Raw genomic sequence first — 21,425 nt, 5'->3', positions numbered from 1 at the left:
ATTTATTTGCTATTTGATTATGATATCTTAATTGTCCTCAGTGACACTTGCACGTTGCACACTGGCTCCTACAATGAATCAATTGCCCTGCTCCATTTTGTGCCGTTTCAATGTTTTCAGAAGGAGAAACTGCTCCTGGTATTGGGGTCCCTGGGAGATACCCTGTGTCACCGCAAGAGCGGTGCTGGCTCAGCGCCCACAGAGGCCACGCGGGTGCACGACAGGATGACCTTCGTCAGCGTGGGGCTGCTTGTGGTTCGCCTTCTGCAAATACTTCTCCCCGTGGAAAAGGTAAGGCAGGCCATGCTGCGTTCCCGTGAGCAGCTAGCACTGCAAGGGTGCCCTCTCTCGTGAATCTCTTCCGATCATTGCCCAGCACGAAGGCATTCTGTCTGGCTGGGCTGATTTCTGGAGGCGCTGGGGCTTCTCATCCTCACGACACAAGCACGCTCCAGCTGCACTGCTTTAAAAATGACTATGTGGGTTGGGGATATGGCCTAGTGGCAAGAGTGCCTGCCTCATATACATGAGGCCCTGGGTTCGATTCCCCAACACCACATATACAGAAAATGGCCAGAAGTGGCGCTGTGGCTCAAGTGGCAGAGTGCTAGCCTTGAGCAAAAAGAAGCCAGGGACAGTGCTCAGGCCCTGAGTCCAAGCCCCAGGACTGGCAAAATAAAAAAAATAAAAATGACTATGTGATCTCCAGAGGAATGTACAAGTTGAAATTTGACAAATCATTGGATGAAAAGGCAGTTATGGGTTTTTTTTTTTTTTTTTGCATGCATTTCACTGCAAGTCTCTACCTTTTGTTTTTTTAGTCTTTGACTTGTTTGGTGAATGAATATTTAACCAGTTCCCTCTAGTGAGCTAGTAGGGTTACGAAATGGATAGGAAACTGACTACATTGGAGTTGGTCTCACAGACCTTAGTTCTGTGTTCGGGTGAGATTACTGTTGTCTACTGTGTACCTCTGCATGTCTTCATTTAATAACTTCTGTATATCACGGCGGGCAGGGGTTATGTCTTCCATGTGAATAACTAGAGTTCTATAGGCCTTTCTCTAGGTTCAGCATGTTGTATGCTTTTTAGATACTTGGGTTATATTTGTAATATGTATGTCTATGATAAGTTATTACTGCGATAGATATAAATATTGATAGAATCACTATTTCTTTTATTTGAATGGAGGTTTTTGAGAACTTGCTGTTCTCATCTCCGCCAGAGAGTAAGTCTTGGTTCTCATTCGTGCCCACGTCAAATTTTTTTCCTCTATAGCTAGAATTCTTTGCTTATCTATAACTTCCCAAATTCCTTGACACAGTTTCCTGTGGTTCTTCAGAAATGACTTCCTGCTTAGCACGTCAATGCCATGTAATGTTTTCTTTCTTTTGTCTGCCTACACAAAGTAGTATCAGTAATGTTTTAGTGTCTGAGTTTTGACCAGGTTTCCTAGGTCTTCCCTGTTTGTTGTATTTTCGTACTTCATGTGTAGCCTATGACTACATACAGTGCATACATAGTATATTTTGCGTTTTACTAGTTAAGTCATTTGTTGTTGTTTTTTCTCTCCCCCTATTTTTCTTTTTTTACCCCTTGTTTCCAGCAACTTGTTGCTAAATATTTTTACCTTGGCAGCTTACCAAAATGAATTCTGAAAATGGATATTTATTATAGTAAATATCTGGTTTTTTTTTAATGTGTGAGAGCTCTTTCTGTATTGTGTATTCTACCAATAAACATATATTTTACTAATATTTCATATATGGCTGTTTATATGACTCTAATATTAGATATTTAATAATGTTTGAGTGTCAAAGCTACATTCATAGTTTGACTTATGTGAATTTTTAAATGCCTTTTGAAAGGTTTTTTTTTGTGATTGACAAAATATAATTCTTAAGCATTGGTCTTTTAATTTTTACCTCTTAAAAAACAAAGTACTCGTTTAGGAAACATTTTAATATTCAGAGAAGACCAAATATTTGTTGTACTTTCAAATTCATATTTTTAAAAACCAAATTGAAAATTTCTATAAAAATTCCTGTGTGTGTGTGTTGAAAGACACTCACTCTGTAGTCCAGACGAGTCTTGAACTCGTGATCTTCTTGCCTCTCAAGCTCATCTGTTGCTGAGATTACAGGTACATGCCACAACACCAAAGTATAAGTTCTCATTTTTTAAGCAATTCATTATTACCAGATATACATTTTTCCATTTAATTAAGCACTTCATAATTTTTTAATGGACATCAATAATTTGCTACTAAAATGATGTTCCATGATTTATACATTCTTCTAGAAATTAAACATTTAGGTTGTTTTTAATTGTTGTTGTTAGAGCTTTACTAACACTATACTAAGTATCTGAACACACATATTTACTTTTTGTTTTTCTTATTTATTGTCAAAGTGTTGTACAGAGAGGTTACAGTTTCATACGTTAGGCACTGGATACATTTCTTGTACTGTTTGTTACCTCCTACATATTTACTTTTATTTTGGGATAAGTTCTTGTAGCATTGCCGGATCAGACTGATCATGCTAAAGGACTTTTTAAAATTAACTTTTAAGTAGTTGTACAAAGGGGTTTTCTATGAGTAGAAGAACTTGGATTGTTGTTGCTACTTCTGTCATTTCTCCCCAAGATACATTTAGTTATTAGTATGTTATTGTAGGCATTATTAAAAATATTAGTTCCTCAATTTTTTAATCACTTTATTAAAGAATTTGTAGAAAACAAATAGTACATAGAAATGAAAATTGCAAGCTTATTTGGAGAAAATGATTGTAAGGAAGCACTTTTAGAAAACTTGAAACAGTAGACAGTGACTAGCTAATCTCTTTTTTGTCTTGCTTGATCACAGTGTCTGAAATTGTACTGTAGGTCACTTAAATTTTCAGATGATTTTTAATACTACTCTTTCAGAACATTCATTCTAGAAAGGCTTATTTGGGTTAATTTTGTTTGTTATATTGTAATATATGTTCAGAAATGTATATAGTCTGATTCTTGTTTTTAGTCAGGTGAATATATTAGATGTTTTAAAAGTGGCTCCTTCTTTAGAACCAGAAATGGATTACCAGCAGTAAAAGACCTTTTCCCATCTGTTACCCTTTCTCCTTCTCCAAACTTAACTTTAGAAAGGACTTTGGTGACTGTGGATTAATTTAACTATTTTGAACTTGCTTTATATGAAATGATTAAGTATGCATTCAATGTTATTTTTCCTGGAGATTAATCACTGGTTGTTCATAGCAGTGGTTTGTTAACTTTTTTCAAAATTCTGTTCAGTTAAGAATATGTTAAAGATTATTTTTAGATAAAAATATTTCTTTTGTCAGGCTCTGGTTGCCTGTAATCCTAGCTACTCAGGAGGCTGAGATCTGAGGATTGCAGTTGGAAGCCAGCTGGAACAGAAAAGTCCCTGAGACTCTCATCTCCAGTTATCCACTAAAAAAAAGCCAGAAGCAGAGCTGTGCCTCAAGTGGTAGAGTGCTAGCCTTGAGCAAAATGCTACTCAGGGACAGTGCGCAGATCTGGAGTTCAAACCCCAAGACATGCACACACACACATTACTTTACATTTTACTGATTATATTGTTGAATGTGAAGTTATACCTCTGAACGTCCATGTTTCTGGTAAAATATATCAAATGATTAATGTACAGGTGTTTGTAGTGTACTTACTGCTCAAAGAAAGGTGTGGTGCACCTATGTGAAGGTATAGGAGAAATTAGTCCGTGGGAGAGTTATTTGCTATGCCTTCTGCTGACCTTAGGTATTAATCATTTGCAGTTCTCTTGCCTAGAATTCTGAAGAGCAGCATATCTAAATTCTCCTTTCTTATACCACTTAATATGCATTATGCTTTCAGGTCATTTGGGAAAACAAGAACAAAACCTTAAAGCTTAAGTATGGTATTTTGGAAAATAATTGTGGAAAACTGTAATTTTTAACAAGTTTTTGCTTTTATTCATTATTATTTTTCTGAAGTAATTTACTATTTTGTGCAAGGCATAAACATTAAAAAATGGAAGATTCTGGTCAGATAAGACGAGTTGATGTGGATGTTTTTCTTTACATAATGATAAACAACTAGAATATTATTAATAACTTACTGCAAGTGTCTCAGGTGATCAATTTATCTCAGATTGAATTACTGGTAAAAAAAAACTTTTATATCTTATCATTTATATCATGTGGTTTACTATAGTTTTGTTATTTCTTTCACCTGTGGGCTTATTTGGTTAGAGACCAATTAGGACAGAAATAGTTTTATTTTAAAATGAAATGAAGCAGAAGTACCCTTTTGTTGCTTTAGTTTATGTAATTGTAAGCTTTTGCTGCCCTCTGCCTGTGACTAGCCCACCAACAGTTGAAGCGCATTTGAGTTCTGTCACTTCTTACCATCAAAGCGGTATGGGGTTTCTTGGTTTTGTTTTTTGAATTACTACTTACTAAACATGAACTTTGAATGTTGCACAGTGAACATAACTCTGTGTGGAGATTTCCAGAATTTGACCAAAGATCTCGAAGGCCTTTTTAAAAGTTTTATTTGTTGATATTAAATTATTTGGTAGAGTACTGGTATATAGGTTAAAAGGTTAATGATTTTGTGAAAAGTATTTTCACTGCATAAATAAAGTTGGTAAGGTGAATAAAAGTAATTTTATTTGGGGGAAACATCTGGAAAAAAGATCTAAAAATACTGTCCCTGGGCTTGGAAGCACCACCCCAGGGCCTCCTGTTAACCTTCTCAGCAAGCATGAGGGTCAGGAAGAGCTTAGAGCACAGCCCTGGGGTTTTCAGAGAGGTCAGTGGGGTCTGATGCACGCTGGCTGATGAAATGAGTCAGAGCAGCACATGAACATACATTTTACACATCTGGTTAATCAGATTAGGATAGGGCCGGCGGCAGCGGTGTTTCCAACAAACTTGGATAACTATGGCTGCTAAAATTGTCTACGTGTTGCCAAGCACTGGTGGCTCAGGCCTGTAATCCTCCCTACTCGAGGCTGAGATCTTCATTTAGCAACTTTAAGGGTGCAGTTGTCTACTATTGATCTTCATACTAGACTTCTAGTTCGCTATTCATGAAAAATCATGACCAAATGAGTATTCTCACAAGACATTTGGGACAGAACAAAGTTCCAGTGGACAAAGACAAAGAGATGGAGGGTGTGTTGGCATATAAAACCTTCTCTTTAAAAAACAGATTTGGTGGGGCTGGGAATATGACCTAGTGGCAAGAGTGCTTGCCTCCTACACATGAAGCTCTCGGTTCGATTCCCCAGCACCACATATATGGAAAACGGTCAGAAGGGGCACTGTGGCTCAGGTGGCAGAGTGCTAGCCTTGAGCAAAAAGAAGCCAGGGACAGTGCTCAGGCCCTGAGTCCAAGGCCCAGGACTGGGGAAAAAAAAACAAAAAACAGATTTGGTGATAATTACTCAAAAGAAAGGTAGGCTTAAGATTATAGCATTCCATGTTTTTCTTAAAAAAATTGTATAGTAAGAATTGACCTTGTTTGCTTTTTAATTTTTCAAGGCGAGCGAGTTTTTACCAGAGCCCCTGTCGGCAGCATTATTTCTCCTTTGCTTGGACATGCCAATGTCTTTAGAATATCCAAATGTTCACGATTCTGCGGTGGCCTATCTGGAGCAGCTGAATCCTGAAAACTATAGCATTTATAAACGAACTGCCGAGGCTGTTTATTCCATTGAATGTACCTGTAACTTCTTATCTGATATTGAGAAGGAGGTAAGCTGTTACTAGTATGGAATCTTGCCGATGAAATACTTAGAAAATCGCACCTGTTTCAGATCGCTGGACTTGTAACAAGTGAATTGCTAGAGTTGTGATGCATTATTATTATTGAATGGGTCTATTAATTAGATTAAAGAAAAATATGATTTGTGGAAAAGTAAATCAAAGACTTTAGGATAGGTAGTATACATGTTTATGATGTAAGTGGCTTAGAAAAGCTGTGTCATTGTCAGTGGCTTAGCACCAATGATGGGTACATATGAACTGACATATTGTGTTTGAACTGAGTTAGGAGGGCTGTTTTTGGTGCCTATTGTAGGTATATATTTTTTAAATATGTAATGGGCAGTTATTCACGTAAAGAAATCTAATTTCTTTGTTTTTTAAGTGAGGTAATGAACGATTGCTTGGAAGATAGTTTAGTTACATTGGTACAGCAGTACCAATTATGTGTTCATATTCTTTCACTTTTTTTGTCTGAGCTTTTATTCTTTTAAAACATTCTCTGTTTGTTCTAATGAAAGGGTTCATGGGTCCTAGAAATGATTGTGAGATTATTAAAGAACTAGGAGAAAATTCTTGCTTTTTTTTTTTTTTGACTTATTCAGTCAGTGGAATCTATCAACTTCTTTTTTTTGGCCAGTCCTGGGCCTTGGACTCAGGGCCTGAGCACTGTCCCTGGCTTCCTTTTGCTCAAGGCTAGCACTCTGCCACTTGAGCCACAGCGCCACTTCTGGCCGTTTTCCATATATGTGGTGCTGGGGAATCGAACCCAGGGCCTCATGTATACTAGGCAAGCTCTCTTGCCACTAGGCCATGAGCTTCCTTTTATTTACTTAGTATGGTGTCACTGACTGTTTTCTTTCTTCCATGATGCAATTTTAAATTGTATCTTTGTGTTTTTTGTTTGTTTGTTTGTTTTTTTGCCAGTCCTGGGGCTTGAACTCAGGGCCTGAGCACTGTCCCTGGCTTCTTTTTGCTCAAGGCTAGCACTCTACCACTTGAGCCACAGCACCACTTCTGGCTTTTTCTATATATGTGGTGCTGAGGAATCGAACCCAGGGCTTCCTATAAACGAGGTGAGCACTTTACCACTAGGCCAATATATTCCCAGCCCCTTAAATTGTGTCTTTAAGTGAAATCATTTCTGTGGCCTTTTGCTTAGTTACTTGACCACACATGTTCTGGAAGGCCTCTGTGTTCCCTGAACACGCTCAGATGTTAGAGAAGGGAGGCAGGGCCACAAACAGCCACAAACTCCATTCTAACGTTAAGCCTACTCAGAGTTAAATAATACAAAGCCTCAGCTGGCATTTTGCTAGGGATTGTCTTCACATTCTTCCCACTAGGCAGACTTGTTCGATTGCTTGCTCAGAAAATGGATTTAAACAAATGTGAACAACTTGAAGGTCTCTTAAAGCTGCTTAATTGGTTGCTGAGGATTTGATTGAACTTGACATTTACTATCCTTTTTTCCTGTTTTCAGGGAGAGAAGAACCTCTTAGAATTAGTGGAGCTGGCCGACCAGGCCCTGCGTGGCTTTTCCTACCACCAGTACTTCCCCCTGGTCAAGGAAATCATCTCCATTTGCTCAAAGATGTAATGTTTCCTCCCCTCTTCCTTCTCTCTCCCTCTCTTTGTCTTTCTTTCTTACAGGGTCACGTGTAGTTCTATTGGCCTAGAACTTGCTGTGTGGCCCAGGCCGGTCTTGAACTACCAGTTCTCTGGTTCCTAGATACTGAGAGCCCAGGCATGCACTAATGTGTCCTGTAGATTTTTTTTTTTCTTCATAGGATTATATTGCTCTAGGAGAGTGCACATGTGTGCATGTAAACTTAGCAATACGGTAAAACTGACCTGTAATCTTTACTATCATGTTGTAGTTTAATTTTTTTTTATATCTGTTTGGTCTTCAGATATATGTGCACAGCTCCATTAGGAGAGTGAATTGTTTTATTTAGAAGAAAACGTTAAGAGTGTTGTGACTATTATCAACATGAGTAATTCTTATATTTTTATACTTTTGTTTTTGGTATCTATCCTGATCAACTACTCAAGAGTATTTAATGTAAGAAACTTTCAAGTAATAGTTTATACTTAGGGTTCCTTTCATACTTTTTTTTTTTTGCCAATCCTGGGGCTTGGACTCAGGGTCTGAGCACTGTCCCTGGCTTCTTTTTGCTCAAGGCTAGCACTCTGCCACTTGAGCCACAGCGCCACTTCTGGCCGTTTTCTGTATATGTGGTGCTGGGGAATTGAACCCAGGGCCTCATGTATAGGAGACAAGCACTCTTTGCCACTAGGCCATATCCCCAGCCCCTTTCATACATTTTATATAGGTTTCTGAAATGAATTTTTGGGAAGGAATCATGCATTTGTTAATTTATTTTGAGGCTATTAAAGCAGATTCTCATTTAGAAATTACTATCTCCATTGCTTTTCAATGGATAAATTCCATGATGTGGTAAGCATTAAATATGAAGTTTTAAAGATAGTCTCTGTCTCTCTCCCCCCCCTCTTTCTCTTCTCCCTCCTCTCCTCTCCCCTTCCTTTTCCTCCCCTCACCCTTTCCTCCTTCCTCTCTCTCTCCTTCCCCCCTCGTTCACTTTTTCTCCTTCCCTCTTTTCCCTTCTCCTTCCTCCCTTCTTTCTCTTCTCTTTTCCCTCCCCTCCCCTCCCTCCCTCCTTCCCTCTCTCCTTTCCTTCCCTCTCTCCTTCCCTCCCTCCCTCTCTCCCTCCCTTTCTTTCTCTTTAAGAGAATACTTTCTGCCATGAAACAAGTAAATATTCAGGTAAATTGTGGCTAGTCTGATTAATTAAGACCCCAGTCAGGGGCATCATAGTCCAATATTCTTTGTGGGTCTTGCTTACTCCCTTCCTTGTTTTGACGTCTTGCCTGGTTTACTTTTCACCAGCTCCAAGTCTGCCCAGGCCAGTCCCCTGCTCCAGGGAGAAAGCCGGAAGGTGCTGCTCCGGATGTTGTCTCACCCGCTGCCCCAAGCCAAAGCGGAAGCGTACCGCTGCTGCCTGGGGGTCGTGAAGGTGGGCTTTGCCCTCTGGGGGCCGTGAAGGTGGGCTTTGCCCTCTGGGGGCCGTGAAGGTGGGCTTTGCCCTCTGGGGGCCGTGAAGGTGGGCTTTGCCCTCTGGGGGTCGTGAAGGTGGGCTTTGCCCTCTGGGGGCCGTGAAGGTGGGCTTTGCCCTCTGGGGGCCGTGAAGGTGGGCTTTGCCCTCTGGGGGCCGTGAAGGTGGGCTTTGCCCTCTGGGGGTCGTGAAGGTGGGCTTTGCCCTCTGGGGGCCGTGGAGGTGGGCTTTGCCCTCTGGGGGCCGTGAAGGTGGGCTTTGCCCTCTGGGGGCCGTGGAGGTGGGCTTTGCCCTCTGGGGGCCGTGAAGGTGGGCTTTGCTTTCTGGGGGCCGTGAAGGTGGGCTTTGCCCTCTGGGGGCCGTGAAGGTGGGCTTTGCCCTCTGGGGGTCGTGAAGGTGGGCTTTGCCCTCTGGGGGCCGTGAAGGTGGGCTTTGCCCTCTGGGGGCCGTGGAGGTGGGCTTTGCCCTCTGGGGGCCGTGAAGGTGGGCTTTGCTTTCCTTGTTTGGAGGGTTGATACTGGACTTGCTTATTATACTTCCAGAGTTAACTTACTTGACTTTTTGTTAAGAATATTAAAGACAAATAGCAATTATTAGTTAATTCTGAGAAATTTGTGTTACTGGAATTCTCTAACTTAGCGTATCTAATAATTTTTCTGCTTCCTTGGATAACTATTATAAATACACTCTGGGTATGACATGTATTTGTTTTTTCTAATTCTTTTTACTTCTCATCTTTTACATCAATAAAATACTACAGTTCTAGAGGAAGCATTCTTTCTTTCCTCTGTCTTCCAGGACACTCTGCATTTTTATTACATATACTTGTCTTTATAAATAATGCATGCCTTCATTTGTTCTGTGTGTTTAAAATAGTTTCATGCTATACTTGAGTTTTTACCAATTGTTCCTTTCATTTAATATGAGAGCTACTGAATTTGTTAATCTTAACAGTTATGTTTGATTTACTTCCTTTTATTTATTAATAAATATGTGAATTCCCTTTTACAGTATTTTCAGTCTGTGACCGTGGGCATACTCTCTAGTGAGAGGGTGATGGCCATTTTTCCTTGACTCTGCTAATATTTCCTTATTCTTTTAAGTTTATTTTTTTCCCTTTTGGGCCATACTGAGGTTTGAACTCAGGGCCTTTCACTTGCCGGGCAGGTAATTATCACTTTAGCTTCTTAGAAGTGTTGTCATGTTTGTGCCCTGGTGCTGATCTTAAGTGTGAGTCACCTACCTGTGCCCCTGGAGTAGTTGGGATGAGAGGAGAATGCCATTATGCCCAGCCAACATTGTTTCCCTATGTTAGACTTCTGTTGTTGAGAAATTGTCTCAGTTAAATTAGAATCTCTTTATCCTTTCCCCTCTAATTTCTTTTAGATGTCATTTTTTTCCCCTATGGTCTTCTGCAGTTCCACGCACAATTGTTTTATAAATTATCTTGTTTAGGGCTTTTTAAACGAGCACTTAGATCTACTTTCATTGCTGGGTAACTTCCAGTCATTATTATTTTGAAAACTCCTTTTTTTCCCCATTCTTGCTATTTTCTCCAAGTATAACTGCTACCATATCTATGTTAGGCCTTATTTTTCCATTTGTATTTTCTAGGCCTCTTTTATCTTTTCCATGTCTTCTTTAGTTTTATTTTTTTTGTGCAAGGATTTCACAGTACTGTTATTTTGGTACACTGAATTGTCATTTCCTCCACTGTGTCTAGTTTGATTTTTAAGTGTCTAAGTGTATATACTGAGAACTGTAAGATTGTAAGTATTTTTAGTGCAGTTTAGTGGCATAAATACATGTAGCATTGTTGTCCCACTATCATTGTTAAAGCCAAGCTTTTTATTTTCCCAAGGTGAAACTCTGTACATGTTCAACAGTAACTATTCATCTTGTAAACCGTCATTCTAGTTTCTGTCTCTTTCAGTTTGGCTACTCTAGATAACATATATGGAATCACAGTGTATTTGCCCTTTCATGACTAGTGTATTTTGGTTTCTCTGTTGTTGCTGGTGGTAGAATGACCTGTGGCTTCATGCATGTTATACAGCCTTTCCCACTGACTACGCCCCCCCAGCCCCTGACTAGCATTTTTCGCTCAGCACAGGGTCCTCCAGGTTCTTCCATGGTCCAACATGTATCAGCAATTCACTACTTTAAAAAACTTATCAATACTTCATGGTATGACATGTCACGTTTTGTTTATCTTTGGTTGACATTTGGAGTTTCTATTATAAAAAATCTTGCTGTGAACATTTGTGTACAAATCATGCCATTTCTTACAGATCGTTCCTCATAAGGATATAATAGCTCATTTTGGATGCTCTAAATACTATACTACTTATTAAAATTTGATAGACATTTTGCTTTAATTCACAGTAGGTATTAACACGGTATTATTCTAGCATCTTTTGAAGAGGCCCCAAAGCATTGCTGCGACTGTGTAGAACCTAAATATGTGCTACTAATGTATAGGTTATTGATTGATTGATTGATTTTTGGATGGGGCACTCAGCTTTCTAATCTGTAAGGAATAGAAAGAGATAAAATAACTTTTATTTACGAATAGTTGTACCATAACTGTGACCTTTCTATTTACATATGAATTAATTCAATAATATATACTATATGCCAGGTTCAATGAAATATTTTATGAATCGCAGAAAGGATCCTGTGGTCCCAGATTCCTTTTGATGGGAAAGGAAGAGATAAGAAGTATCTATAGCATAGCTATTGAGTTATTGTGATCACAGGCAGTATATTGTAAACCAGCTTACAGCTGAGGGGGGGGGGATTAGGAAGGAAGTTGGAGGAGAGAAAAATGAGGGAGAAGGTAACAAGTTTGACAAGAAATGTAACCACTACCTCAGGTATGTAATTGTAACCCCTCTGTACATTCGCCTTGACAATAAAAATTTTTAAAAAAGAAAGGCAGGCAAGAATACAAAAAAGAAGCATATATAACAAAATGTATGTGTTAGCTAATGAATTTAATATTGTAAAGGAAATAAGGTAAAAGGAAGAATGGCCATGAGGGAACGTAGACTAGATGAGGAGGGAAAGAAGGAGGCAGAGGAAACAGGTGAAAAAGGTTTCTGCTTTTCAGATTTGAATACACTGGGCATGGATTCAGAACTCAGTGTAGGTCTGTATTTTTGGAACATACTGCAAGTAGAATGATATCAGATTGAATTGAACAGATAGACAATAGGCAGTGTTCATGTTTTTCCAACCACTGTACATCTTTGAATTTTATTCTAAATACAGTGAAAAACTATGAATGATTTTAAGCAGAAAGTTGGCTTGATCTAATTATCTTTCTTGAAAGATCCTTGTCTGGTACTGGACCCTGGTGGGTCACACCTGTAATTCTAGGTACTCAAGAGGCTGGGATCTGAGGATTGGGATTCCAAGTTAGCTCAGACATGGAAGTCTGTGAGACTCTTATCTGCAGTTAAACAGCAAAAAGCTGGACATGGAGCTGTGGCTCAAGTGCAGAACACCAGCCTTGAATGAAAAAGCTAGGAGATATGACCCATGCCTTGAGTTCAAGCCCTAGTACTAGCCAAAAACAAAACAAAAAAAATCCCTCTTCCCATTATGTGGAATGTATTATGTTATTATGTACTCAGTCAATAGAGGCAGATGTATTCTGTTATGGTGATCCTGGTCAGAATCTTTGATATAGTGGAGATTTAGAGAAGGCAATAAATTCAGGATATAGATGTAGAAATAATTGGTCTTATTGGCAATGAGAATGGAAGATAGAGAGTGAACATGGTTGAGTTGTAAGGATTTTAATTTAGCAATTAGATTGATGGTGGTATCCCAAATATGGAATTGTGGGTTAGGTGGTATTCTGTTTTGGTGTAAGTTTGATATGCTTTTTTACGTCATGTGTAATGTCAAATGGCTTGTTGGACATTGTGATGCTGCCCAATAGTCATATTAATGATAATGATAGGATAGCAGCTATGTCTTAGTGAACATTTATTATATGTACCAAGTATTCTTATAAATATATTAGCTCATTGAATCCTCTTAACAACCCGAGATTGTACAAGATCATTAAACCACAAATGGTAAAACAAGGCTTTGAACTCCTAGTGTCTGACTCCAAGGCCTGTATTCATAAGCGTTGCATTGTATTACCTCTAGGCTATAAAGCACAGATTTTTCAGTCATGAGCTTAGAGATTTTAAAAAAATCATTATTTTACCCTATTTATTTACCTCTTTATTTTACCTTTTTAAGTTTACCTTATTTATTTTTAGTCAGGATCTTACTATGTAGTCTAAATCGTCCTTAAATTATGTGCAGCTCTGACTTGGCCTTCAGCTCATTATTTTATTTATTTATTTTTTTTGGCCAGTCCTGGGGCTTGGACTCAGGGCCTGAGCACTGTCCCTGGCTTCTTTTTACTCAAGGCTAGCACTCTGCCACTTGAGCCACAGCGCCACCTCTGGCCATTTTCTGTATATATGGTGCTGGGGAATCGAACCCAGGGCTTCACGTATACGAGGCAAGCACTCTTGCCACTAGGCCATATCCCCAGCCCTTTAGCTCATTATTATAGCCTAAGTTGGCATCAACCCACAGTCCTCCTGCCTGGGCCTTCTGAATACTGGCATTGCGCTGTCTCCCACCAGTCTGGCCATGGATGATTGTTTTCTTTTCTTTGCTGGTCCTGCCTAAGGCTTGAACTCGGCCTTCTTTGGCTTCTTTTGCTCAAGGCTAGCGCTCTACCACTTGAGCCACAGCACCACTTCCAGCTTTTTTGAGTGGTTTATTGGAGATAAGCGTATCATGGACTTTTCTGCCTGGCTGGCTTTTAATGGCATCTTCACACCTCAGCCTCCTGAGTAGTTAGGATGACAGGCGTCAGCCACCAGCTCCCTGCTATGATTGAAGTCACAAACTTTGGTAAAATCATCTTTTAAGAGATTAGAACAGGGGAGTCCTTCAGGTGGTCCCCCTTTTAGGGATGAATAAACTGAAGCTCAGAGACTTAAGTTTAAGTATCCTAATTAAGTCTTTGGTTTTAGCTAAAAGTTTTTAAACATTGAGGCTGAGGTTTTAGCTCTTTGAAAAATCTAGGAATACAAAGTTGTTTATGGTATCAAGTTAATTAAACAGAAAATAAATATAAGCAATATATATGTGTGTATACTTTTTACTTTTGAATAGTTACTGTTAGAGAAAGTAATAATTTTCAGAACGAGATTTAAATATATTTATGTAACTCATTATTGCCTATACTTTGCTCTTTAATATTTTATTCTATAATCTTTCTAATAGCTTTTTCCTTCTTACCTTAAATGGCCTCTAAAATATGTTATTCCTTTTCATAAACTGACAAAGGATTTCTTATGTTGTTATCTCCCAATAATTTGTCTTTTATCTGAACTTTGTTTTTATTTTTTGAATGTCAGTAAGATTCAAACATTTTAAGATAAATTTATAATTTTCTCTACTGCCTTTATGTCTGTTAACTTTCAGAGATGATGGTTGATCCACAGTTAGGTTATTTAATTTATAAAGCTTATGCTTGTTTATAGACTCTACATGTTTTATATAGATTTAAACAGCATAGAGAGTCTTGTTTCCTTGCGTTAAAGTTTTAGGGAAGTAAAATTGGAAGTGAATTATAAACAGAAGAAAGAAATTGTTTTTTTGAAAAATAAACCTCACTAATTTTTTAAAAAACTTGTTATTTTACAGGAATGTTTAGGTGTCCATAATGTCACTAAACCTGTGTCTTCGCTTTGTAGTGGAATTCATTTTCTACTTCATCCCAAAGTTCTGTATGAAATCTCTGCATTTGGTATTCAAGAGCCCAAAAATGAGGTATGATGTGTTAAAAATAAGTGTAAAGCACTAGTCAACCAAATTAAGAAAATATTCTAGTAAGACAGGGTTGCATAATAGAGACCGAAAGGAAACTGGACTTTGATATATTGTTTTAGTTGTGATGATATTTACATAAACAAGTTAGAGATGTAGAAGCAAAATAAAGAACAAGCTTGATCTTGAATAATCAGGACAGTTTGCTTGTGTTTTTCATGCAGATGTAAAGAACTGTAAGATAGTGATAGTAAACAGGTTGTTTCAAATTTTTGTTTATGAAAGGCTGAAAAGCAGAAATCACTGAGGAAGAGAGCTGGCTGAGAGCAGAATGCAAGGTGACCCTATGGAAAGAGGCAGGTTTAAGAAGGAGAGTTGGTTATGGCCCCTTTCCAGACTGTGGCGCGTTGCAGGTGCGGAGCGTCTTACTCACTGGCTCACTGTGTCTGTGTCGTTGAGCAGGTGAACGCCGCGGCCAAGGCCATTCTCTTGTATCTGCTCCAGGGTCGATTGATGATGACAGCACCGACCTGGAGCAAGTTCATCGAGTCTCTCTGTCCTGTCATTCCAGTACTGCAGGTGTGCTGTGCTCTTTACCTTTGACGATACCATTTAGCACTGGCTGAATGTGAGTGATTTGAAGGCACGCAGACAGCAGAGCTGTCATGTGGATAACTGAACGGGAAGCGAGTGACTGTCTGGTTTTGGCAGCAGGTTAGACCAGGATAGATGTCTGTGTGTGCTTCATGTGGCTAGGTGGGAGGTGCAGGTACTTACCTTATAGAAATGTTTTGAGGCAAAGCTAACATACTTGTAAAGCAGACATTGTGTAACTCACTTGCTTCATGAATTCTGTGGGTGTCTATTTATAATTTGGTCTGATATCTTGAGGGAGTTCAGATTCCCTCCCCTGAATAGAGCAGTGGAGATAAGTAGGGTATGCTGGGGTGAATAAGAACTGTCCTAAGCAGTCTTCATTTGGGATGGTCCAGACCCTGGTCCTTGAAGCACACTGCCCTGTTCCACACAGTGCTTGCCATGCGCCCAGTGACTTAGGATGTATGAAGTGCTTCATGCAGAGATGGGCCACCACTAGAATCCAGGAAAACAGAAGAATCAACATGTCTCAGCAAAGCTCACATGCTTTCCTGAAGTCTTTTAGTATTATTTTTTAAATAGGCTCGTTCTTTCCTTTTTCCCTTTTTGGTATACTTTTGTAAATATTCCTTACTTGTGCAGTTTATTTTTAAATGTTATTCAATTGAGTTGAAAGAACGTTACAAGTTGGAGGACAGTCCAATACAATTATTGTCAACTTTGAAAGTGAAAATATGTATAAAAGTGAATGATAATCTTTCCCTTAAAAATACAATTACTAGGGCTATGCCGACCCCGAAGATCCCTTGGGTAACTGCATCCTCCTGCTAAGCAAATCGAGTTCTGAGGCAGAAGAAGGGATCCTCCCCCATACCGCCAGGCTGAAGTCCGTGCTGCGGCTTCTGATGGTGAAAAAGACATCGTGAGTACAACACAGTGTTTTAAATATAAAAGCTTCAATGAAAACATTCTAAGCAAGTGTGGTTCCACAACAAAGTAGAGCCAAAAGGTTTAGAGGACAATAATTTTCCTTATTGGAGAGAGGAGACCAATGTGGGAAATGAAGCCGATGCAAGGTGTCTCAGATACTGTCATGCAACAGTTCATTGATGTGATAGCTAGCTGTTGCATGCCACATCAGTCTTGTCCAGTACTGCCCCTCAGTCCTGTCCACTAGTGCTGTAGGCAAGTTGGAGAACCGTGGAGAGATGGAAATTGCAAAATTATAGTGTATTCCTTTACTTTTTAGGAGTTGTTAGCTTCCTGAAGTAATCTTTTCTAAGCATCTGTTCTGACAACTGTTTCTCATGAAAAGTATATTGGGTTAATTGCCTCATAAAGGAGAGTTATGCAGATATTTTCATCTCATTTAGTTCATTCTGTTACTTGGGAAACTACAGAGGGTCCTTTATTAGGACCTGCAACATGTTAGTGCGGGTATCATTTTAACTGAGAGAGTGGAAGCCAAAGTTATTTTCTTTCCTGCTGTCAATGCAACAGGCATCTTCTGCCTGGACGTATTTAGCTACCAGCAGCTGGTTTCTTCATTGAGAAAGGAAACAAGTTTAGAGTCAGGATAAGCTATGATGGAGAAGAGTCCACCGAAAAAATCAGGAAGAATAGACACTTTTTTTTTTTGACAATAGATGTCTTTCCTCCAAATGTTATGTCAGAATGCCATAGAAATGTATTCATAAACAGGTGATCAGACTGACAAGTAAGGAAGTAAGTAAAAATAAACACAAACATTGAGAGAACAGAACAAGAAAGTCAAGGGAAGAGACCCTGGAAGAGTCGGTAGCATAGAGTGAAGTGGAATGGCTGCTTCCACACACGCCCCGTGCTGGGTGGGCAGCACACCCAGTAGTGCACCAGTGCTCCTTAGGAAACCAGCCCCAGGTCAGGATTTGACACTCACTGGGTCCCAAGTTCCCCGGGTAAGCCATGGCCTGCTTTCATTGTGGTCTTGTAGGCAGTCCTTAAGGTAAAGCTCAACCTTTTCCCCATTTGCGGTGGTGGAAGCTTATCCAGACTCTCCGCCTGTGACTTCTGTCAGCCTGGTGATTTCGTTTCTCCACTTTGTTATTTAGTACCAGGCTCTTCTTCACATTTTCTTGGGAAAATCTCACCAACTTAACTGATGTTAATCACAATCTATTCTAGATAAATTATTTTGATAGGAATTGTTGTAAATTAGAGGAATCTATTTGATTCCTAATATAGGATTATTTCCTCCATTATAGCAATATATGTTAGGTATTAGTATATTTACTCACTCTAATTAATTAGTACAATTAACCAAGCCTGTAAATTTGGTTTATTATTTGGATTCTGGTCAGAGATCCTTGATACTTTTCATGGTTAACACATATCACTAGATTTGAAGACCAGATTATGTGCAATTGATGTTAATTATGCTGTTTGTTCTCAGCAAGACTATCTCATTTTTAATTACACACTATTCTTTGTTTCTGGTGTTTATTTTGTAAATAGTATGTAAATGATTTGGGTTGTCTGTGAAAATTAAAAAGTAGTAAGAGCATATATACTGTTATAAAATAGTTCTTTGTGACATAGGCCTTTATAATCGCTGAGTATAATATGAAATGTTGACCAAATTTTTGTGTTGTAGGGTTCGTTCACTAGCACTGAAGCTGGTCGCATTCCATCTGACCCATGAAGAAGGGGCTGATACAAAGCGCCCCTTAATAGACGCCAAAGTTCTCTCCAGAGTTACTAACTTATTTATTGTGAAAAAACCCATTGAACTCAAATTAGATGACAGAAGAGAACTGGTTATTAAGGTGACTAAAACTTTTGAACTTCTTCCTCTGTAGTTATTCGATTCATTTGTGTATCACATTTTATGGTACAATTTTAGGTTGCATATGCTTGAGGGAGGGAGAGAGTATGGCGATTCAAGGATAGTTTAAAATTATGTTCTAGAGCCATCTGGCTTTTGGATAGATACATTTGGTTACTGAGCAAATATTTCTTCACTGTCTTTTGTTTGCCAAGGATTATGTCTCTTTTCATTTAGTAATACAAATTTCTTTGGGTATTGTCTTAACTATAGCGTGAAGCAAATAGAGAGAAAAGAAAAGAATTTTAATGACTTTTAAAGATAACTCTGACTTAAAATTATGGGAATTCTTCTTACGTTGGAACTGCCTATAATAGCAAAAAAAAAAAAAAAAGTCCTATGACAAAACTTGAGCTTCTATTATGGAAGAAGAAAGGTCAAGGCAGGTGTGGCGGCATATCCTGTCACCGCCGCACTCGAGGCGGAAGCTGGAGCTCCAGCTGAGGTCAGCCTAGGCTCCAGATCGAGTCAAGTCGTGAGGTCGTCCCGGACGATAGCATGACCCCGTCCCAGAAACAAGCAAACAAGAAAACATTGGGTACCTGAGGACAGTTTCTCTAAAATTTTACATTGGTTTTGAGATGTTTTTGTTCATCTTTTTCACATTTACATAAACATTTTATTTGCTTTTCCTCTGTGAACCATGCAAAACTTCTCATGGCTAATGGGGCCCAGTATGACAAACCTCTTTCATGTCGCGCCTTCACTTGCTGGAGCAACAGGATGACAAAATGTCTAGATGGTAAACATCAAGTGACAAATGTAGGACCAATGTGAAAAAGTATCACACTTTCGGCTTACTGGGATGCATAACCGTGGTGAGAGTCATACTCGGTGCTTTAGTTCAGGCTGAATGAGCAACTGCAGGTGGGATGCATGGTCTCCAGCACCGCGCTGGCAGACAGCGGAGTGATCACCGGTTTGCTCGTGCATTAAGGTAGCTGCTCGTTCAGTTATGAGAACACACTGAAACTAATTGCTCAACAAGCATTCAAGTCTAGTGAGCTGAAGGGGAAGCATTCTTGTTTCTCCACAGCCATCCATACCAGCACACTACAGCGCAGATAATGATGCATTGTTATTAGCAGAGGGATTTTAATGCTCCAGAATAGATATACCGATCCAGCAAAATAGTTTTATTTAATTTCTTCTTAACAGGTGAACTAAATGTAAGGAAGAATTGGTTTTCAGGTGGGGGGGCAGTATTTCCTCTCCAAATTGCTGATATAAATTTGCTAGAGAATTATGTATTTTGCTTAACACTTAAATATACCAAAAATTTCTGAGGTAATGGATGGCGTTCAGTTTCAACATAATAAACACATATGCCTAGCCAAGAACACTTATTCCTACTTCCCTAAATTAAATATTAAGAAGAAAGTACATGAAATGATATCTCTCAGCTTTTGAATAGCCCTCGTAGTTAACCAAGTATTTTCTGTACTAATACCTACTCCCAATTCAGAAGGTATTTACTTTGTACACCTGGCCAAGTGTGCATGCGTCGCCATCAGTCCCTTCTGTGTGGGAAGGAACACTAGATTCTTTGACGCATTCACCGACTGTGGAATTTCTCAGTCTCCTTTCCATCTTGAGATTTTTTTCTGTTTTACACATCAGGCGGAACCATCTGTTTCTTTAGCCCACAAGTGTCCACTTCACTCCTTATTTAAGAGCCACATGTGTCATCATGGGATAGGCAGGGTAGATTTTTCTCAGCCCCGTGGCTGAGATCCTTCGTGGCCTAGAACTGCAGCATTGTGGCAGGCATGGGACTGGAGGTTCACTAAGGCCAAGATGGACCAAAACCACCATCTGCCCAGCTACTGCTTTCCTCCTCTGCCCAGCTACTGCTTTCCTCCTGTATCTCACAATGTATCCTTTTTTCCCCCTTCAAAATGTTTGGCTTCTGACACATTCCTTATATACCTGCAGAACTTGAGCATCCTTGTCCATTTCTGACCAGGACTGTCTACCTACATCACACTGAAGTGACACCCATTCTGTACACTAAGCCACCAGTTACCCCCACTGATGCATTCCTGAGATGTACAGCTTCTCATTTCACTTTTAACCCCACCATGTCAATTTTTAAGTTTGGATTCATTCACCATTGATAGTGCTGTAGAGTCACATGTAATAAGGGTTTCTTTTTCGTTTTGTAGAGACACGGTCTTGTTATATAGTCTAAGCTGGCCTTCAACTGAAGGTCTTTTTGCCTCTGTATCTTAAGGGCTGTGATTACTAGCTGACCCCGCTACACCCAACTTCTAATAGTGTTTTTCCTTGGGTGAACACTTTCATTTATTAGAACTCCAGGTTTAGGGCTATGTAACGGTCGCAAGCGGATTGGAGAGGTCAGCTGGGGATTCGCTGGGTCCTAAGCCACTACTAGGGCCTCCTTTCCCCTGGGTGTAGTTTGGAGAATGATGGAAGGGGATTTTTGGAATTTTTTTGAACACATAGTCAGACTAGAAAGAGAGCCGGTGCCAGCCCCTGACTGTCAGTTCATTGTTTTTGTCTGCTCCGGGGTCCCTTGAGAAAGGGCTGTGGGATTTCCAGATAATAGCTTCTGAAGCAAGGAAATCTTTGAGTCATAGGTCTGAGTGGCTCTTCACTTAGCCTGGTGTAACCCATAGAGATATTAGGGAATCTGCATGTTTTCAGTGCGGTTCATAAGGTAGCTAATGGGTGAATGGTTATGTATCACTTTATAGCAGGACTACACATTAAGAAGAGAGGCTTACTAGATGTGCTATCCTTTGTTTTAGGTTTTAAGTTCTCTATCTAATGCCTCAGCTTTGAAATTTACACGTATGAGCTACTTAAGTGAGGTTGGTTTTACTGGCGATTTGGAAGCAGGTGAAAGGTACTTAGGAATTTGTTCTGGTTTGCAGTTGGAGAGAGTTGAAAAGGTGTATGGCATCTTCACCTCGGATGATGTGGATCTTGTCTTGCGCCAGTCAGCCGCAGAGCAGCTAGCAGTGATCCTGCAAGGTAATGTCTGGGAGACGGCCGTGTGCAGCAGGCGCTGGCTGGCTAGAATCCAGCCTGTGGCCTCCTGTAAGCTCTTCCACCAGCCTTAAAGTTAAAGATGGTTTTATGTCTAGAGTTGGCAGACAAAACCAAGACTCAAGAATACATAGGAGAAACCATATCTAGCTAGAAAAATCTAACATTTTGTACCTTGTTCTTTACAGAAATAGTTTGTTGGTCTAGTAGTTTATCATTATTTGACCTATAGAAAAATCATTTGATAGAATTATC

General features: G+C 39.5%; 1 protein-coding gene across 2 annotated transcripts in view; it reads left to right on the top strand.

Annotated features, from left to right (window-relative positions):
* Rttn (rotatin) overlaps positions 1–21,425 on the top strand; it is a 120,964-nt gene that overhangs the window by 23,849 nt on the left and 75,690 nt on the right. For both annotated transcript variants that reach the window (XM_048363150.1, XM_048363151.1), the window contains exons 11-19: positions 121–291; positions 5,550–5,762; positions 7,255–7,367; positions 8,683–8,809; positions 14,576–14,701; positions 15,161–15,277; positions 16,078–16,217; positions 17,928–18,099; positions 21,056–21,155. In XM_048363150.1, the coding sequence (XP_048219107.1) occupies positions 121–291; positions 5,550–5,762; positions 7,255–7,367; positions 8,683–8,809; positions 14,576–14,701; positions 15,161–15,277; positions 16,078–16,217; positions 17,928–18,099; positions 21,056–21,155 (1,279 nt within the window). The remainder of the gene's footprint in view (positions 1–120; positions 292–5,549; positions 5,763–7,254; positions 7,368–8,682; positions 8,810–14,575; positions 14,702–15,160; positions 15,278–16,077; positions 16,218–17,927; positions 18,100–21,055; positions 21,156–21,425) is intronic.

Source organism: Perognathus longimembris, chromosome 15 (assembly GCF_023159225.1).
Source record: "Perognathus longimembris pacificus isolate PPM17 chromosome 15, ASM2315922v1, whole genome shotgun sequence".
NCBI lineage: Eukaryota > Metazoa > Chordata > Mammalia > Rodentia > Heteromyidae > Perognathus > Perognathus longimembris.
Note: the sequence above shows the minus strand (reverse complement) of the source record. Positions and strands in the feature narration are given on the sequence as shown.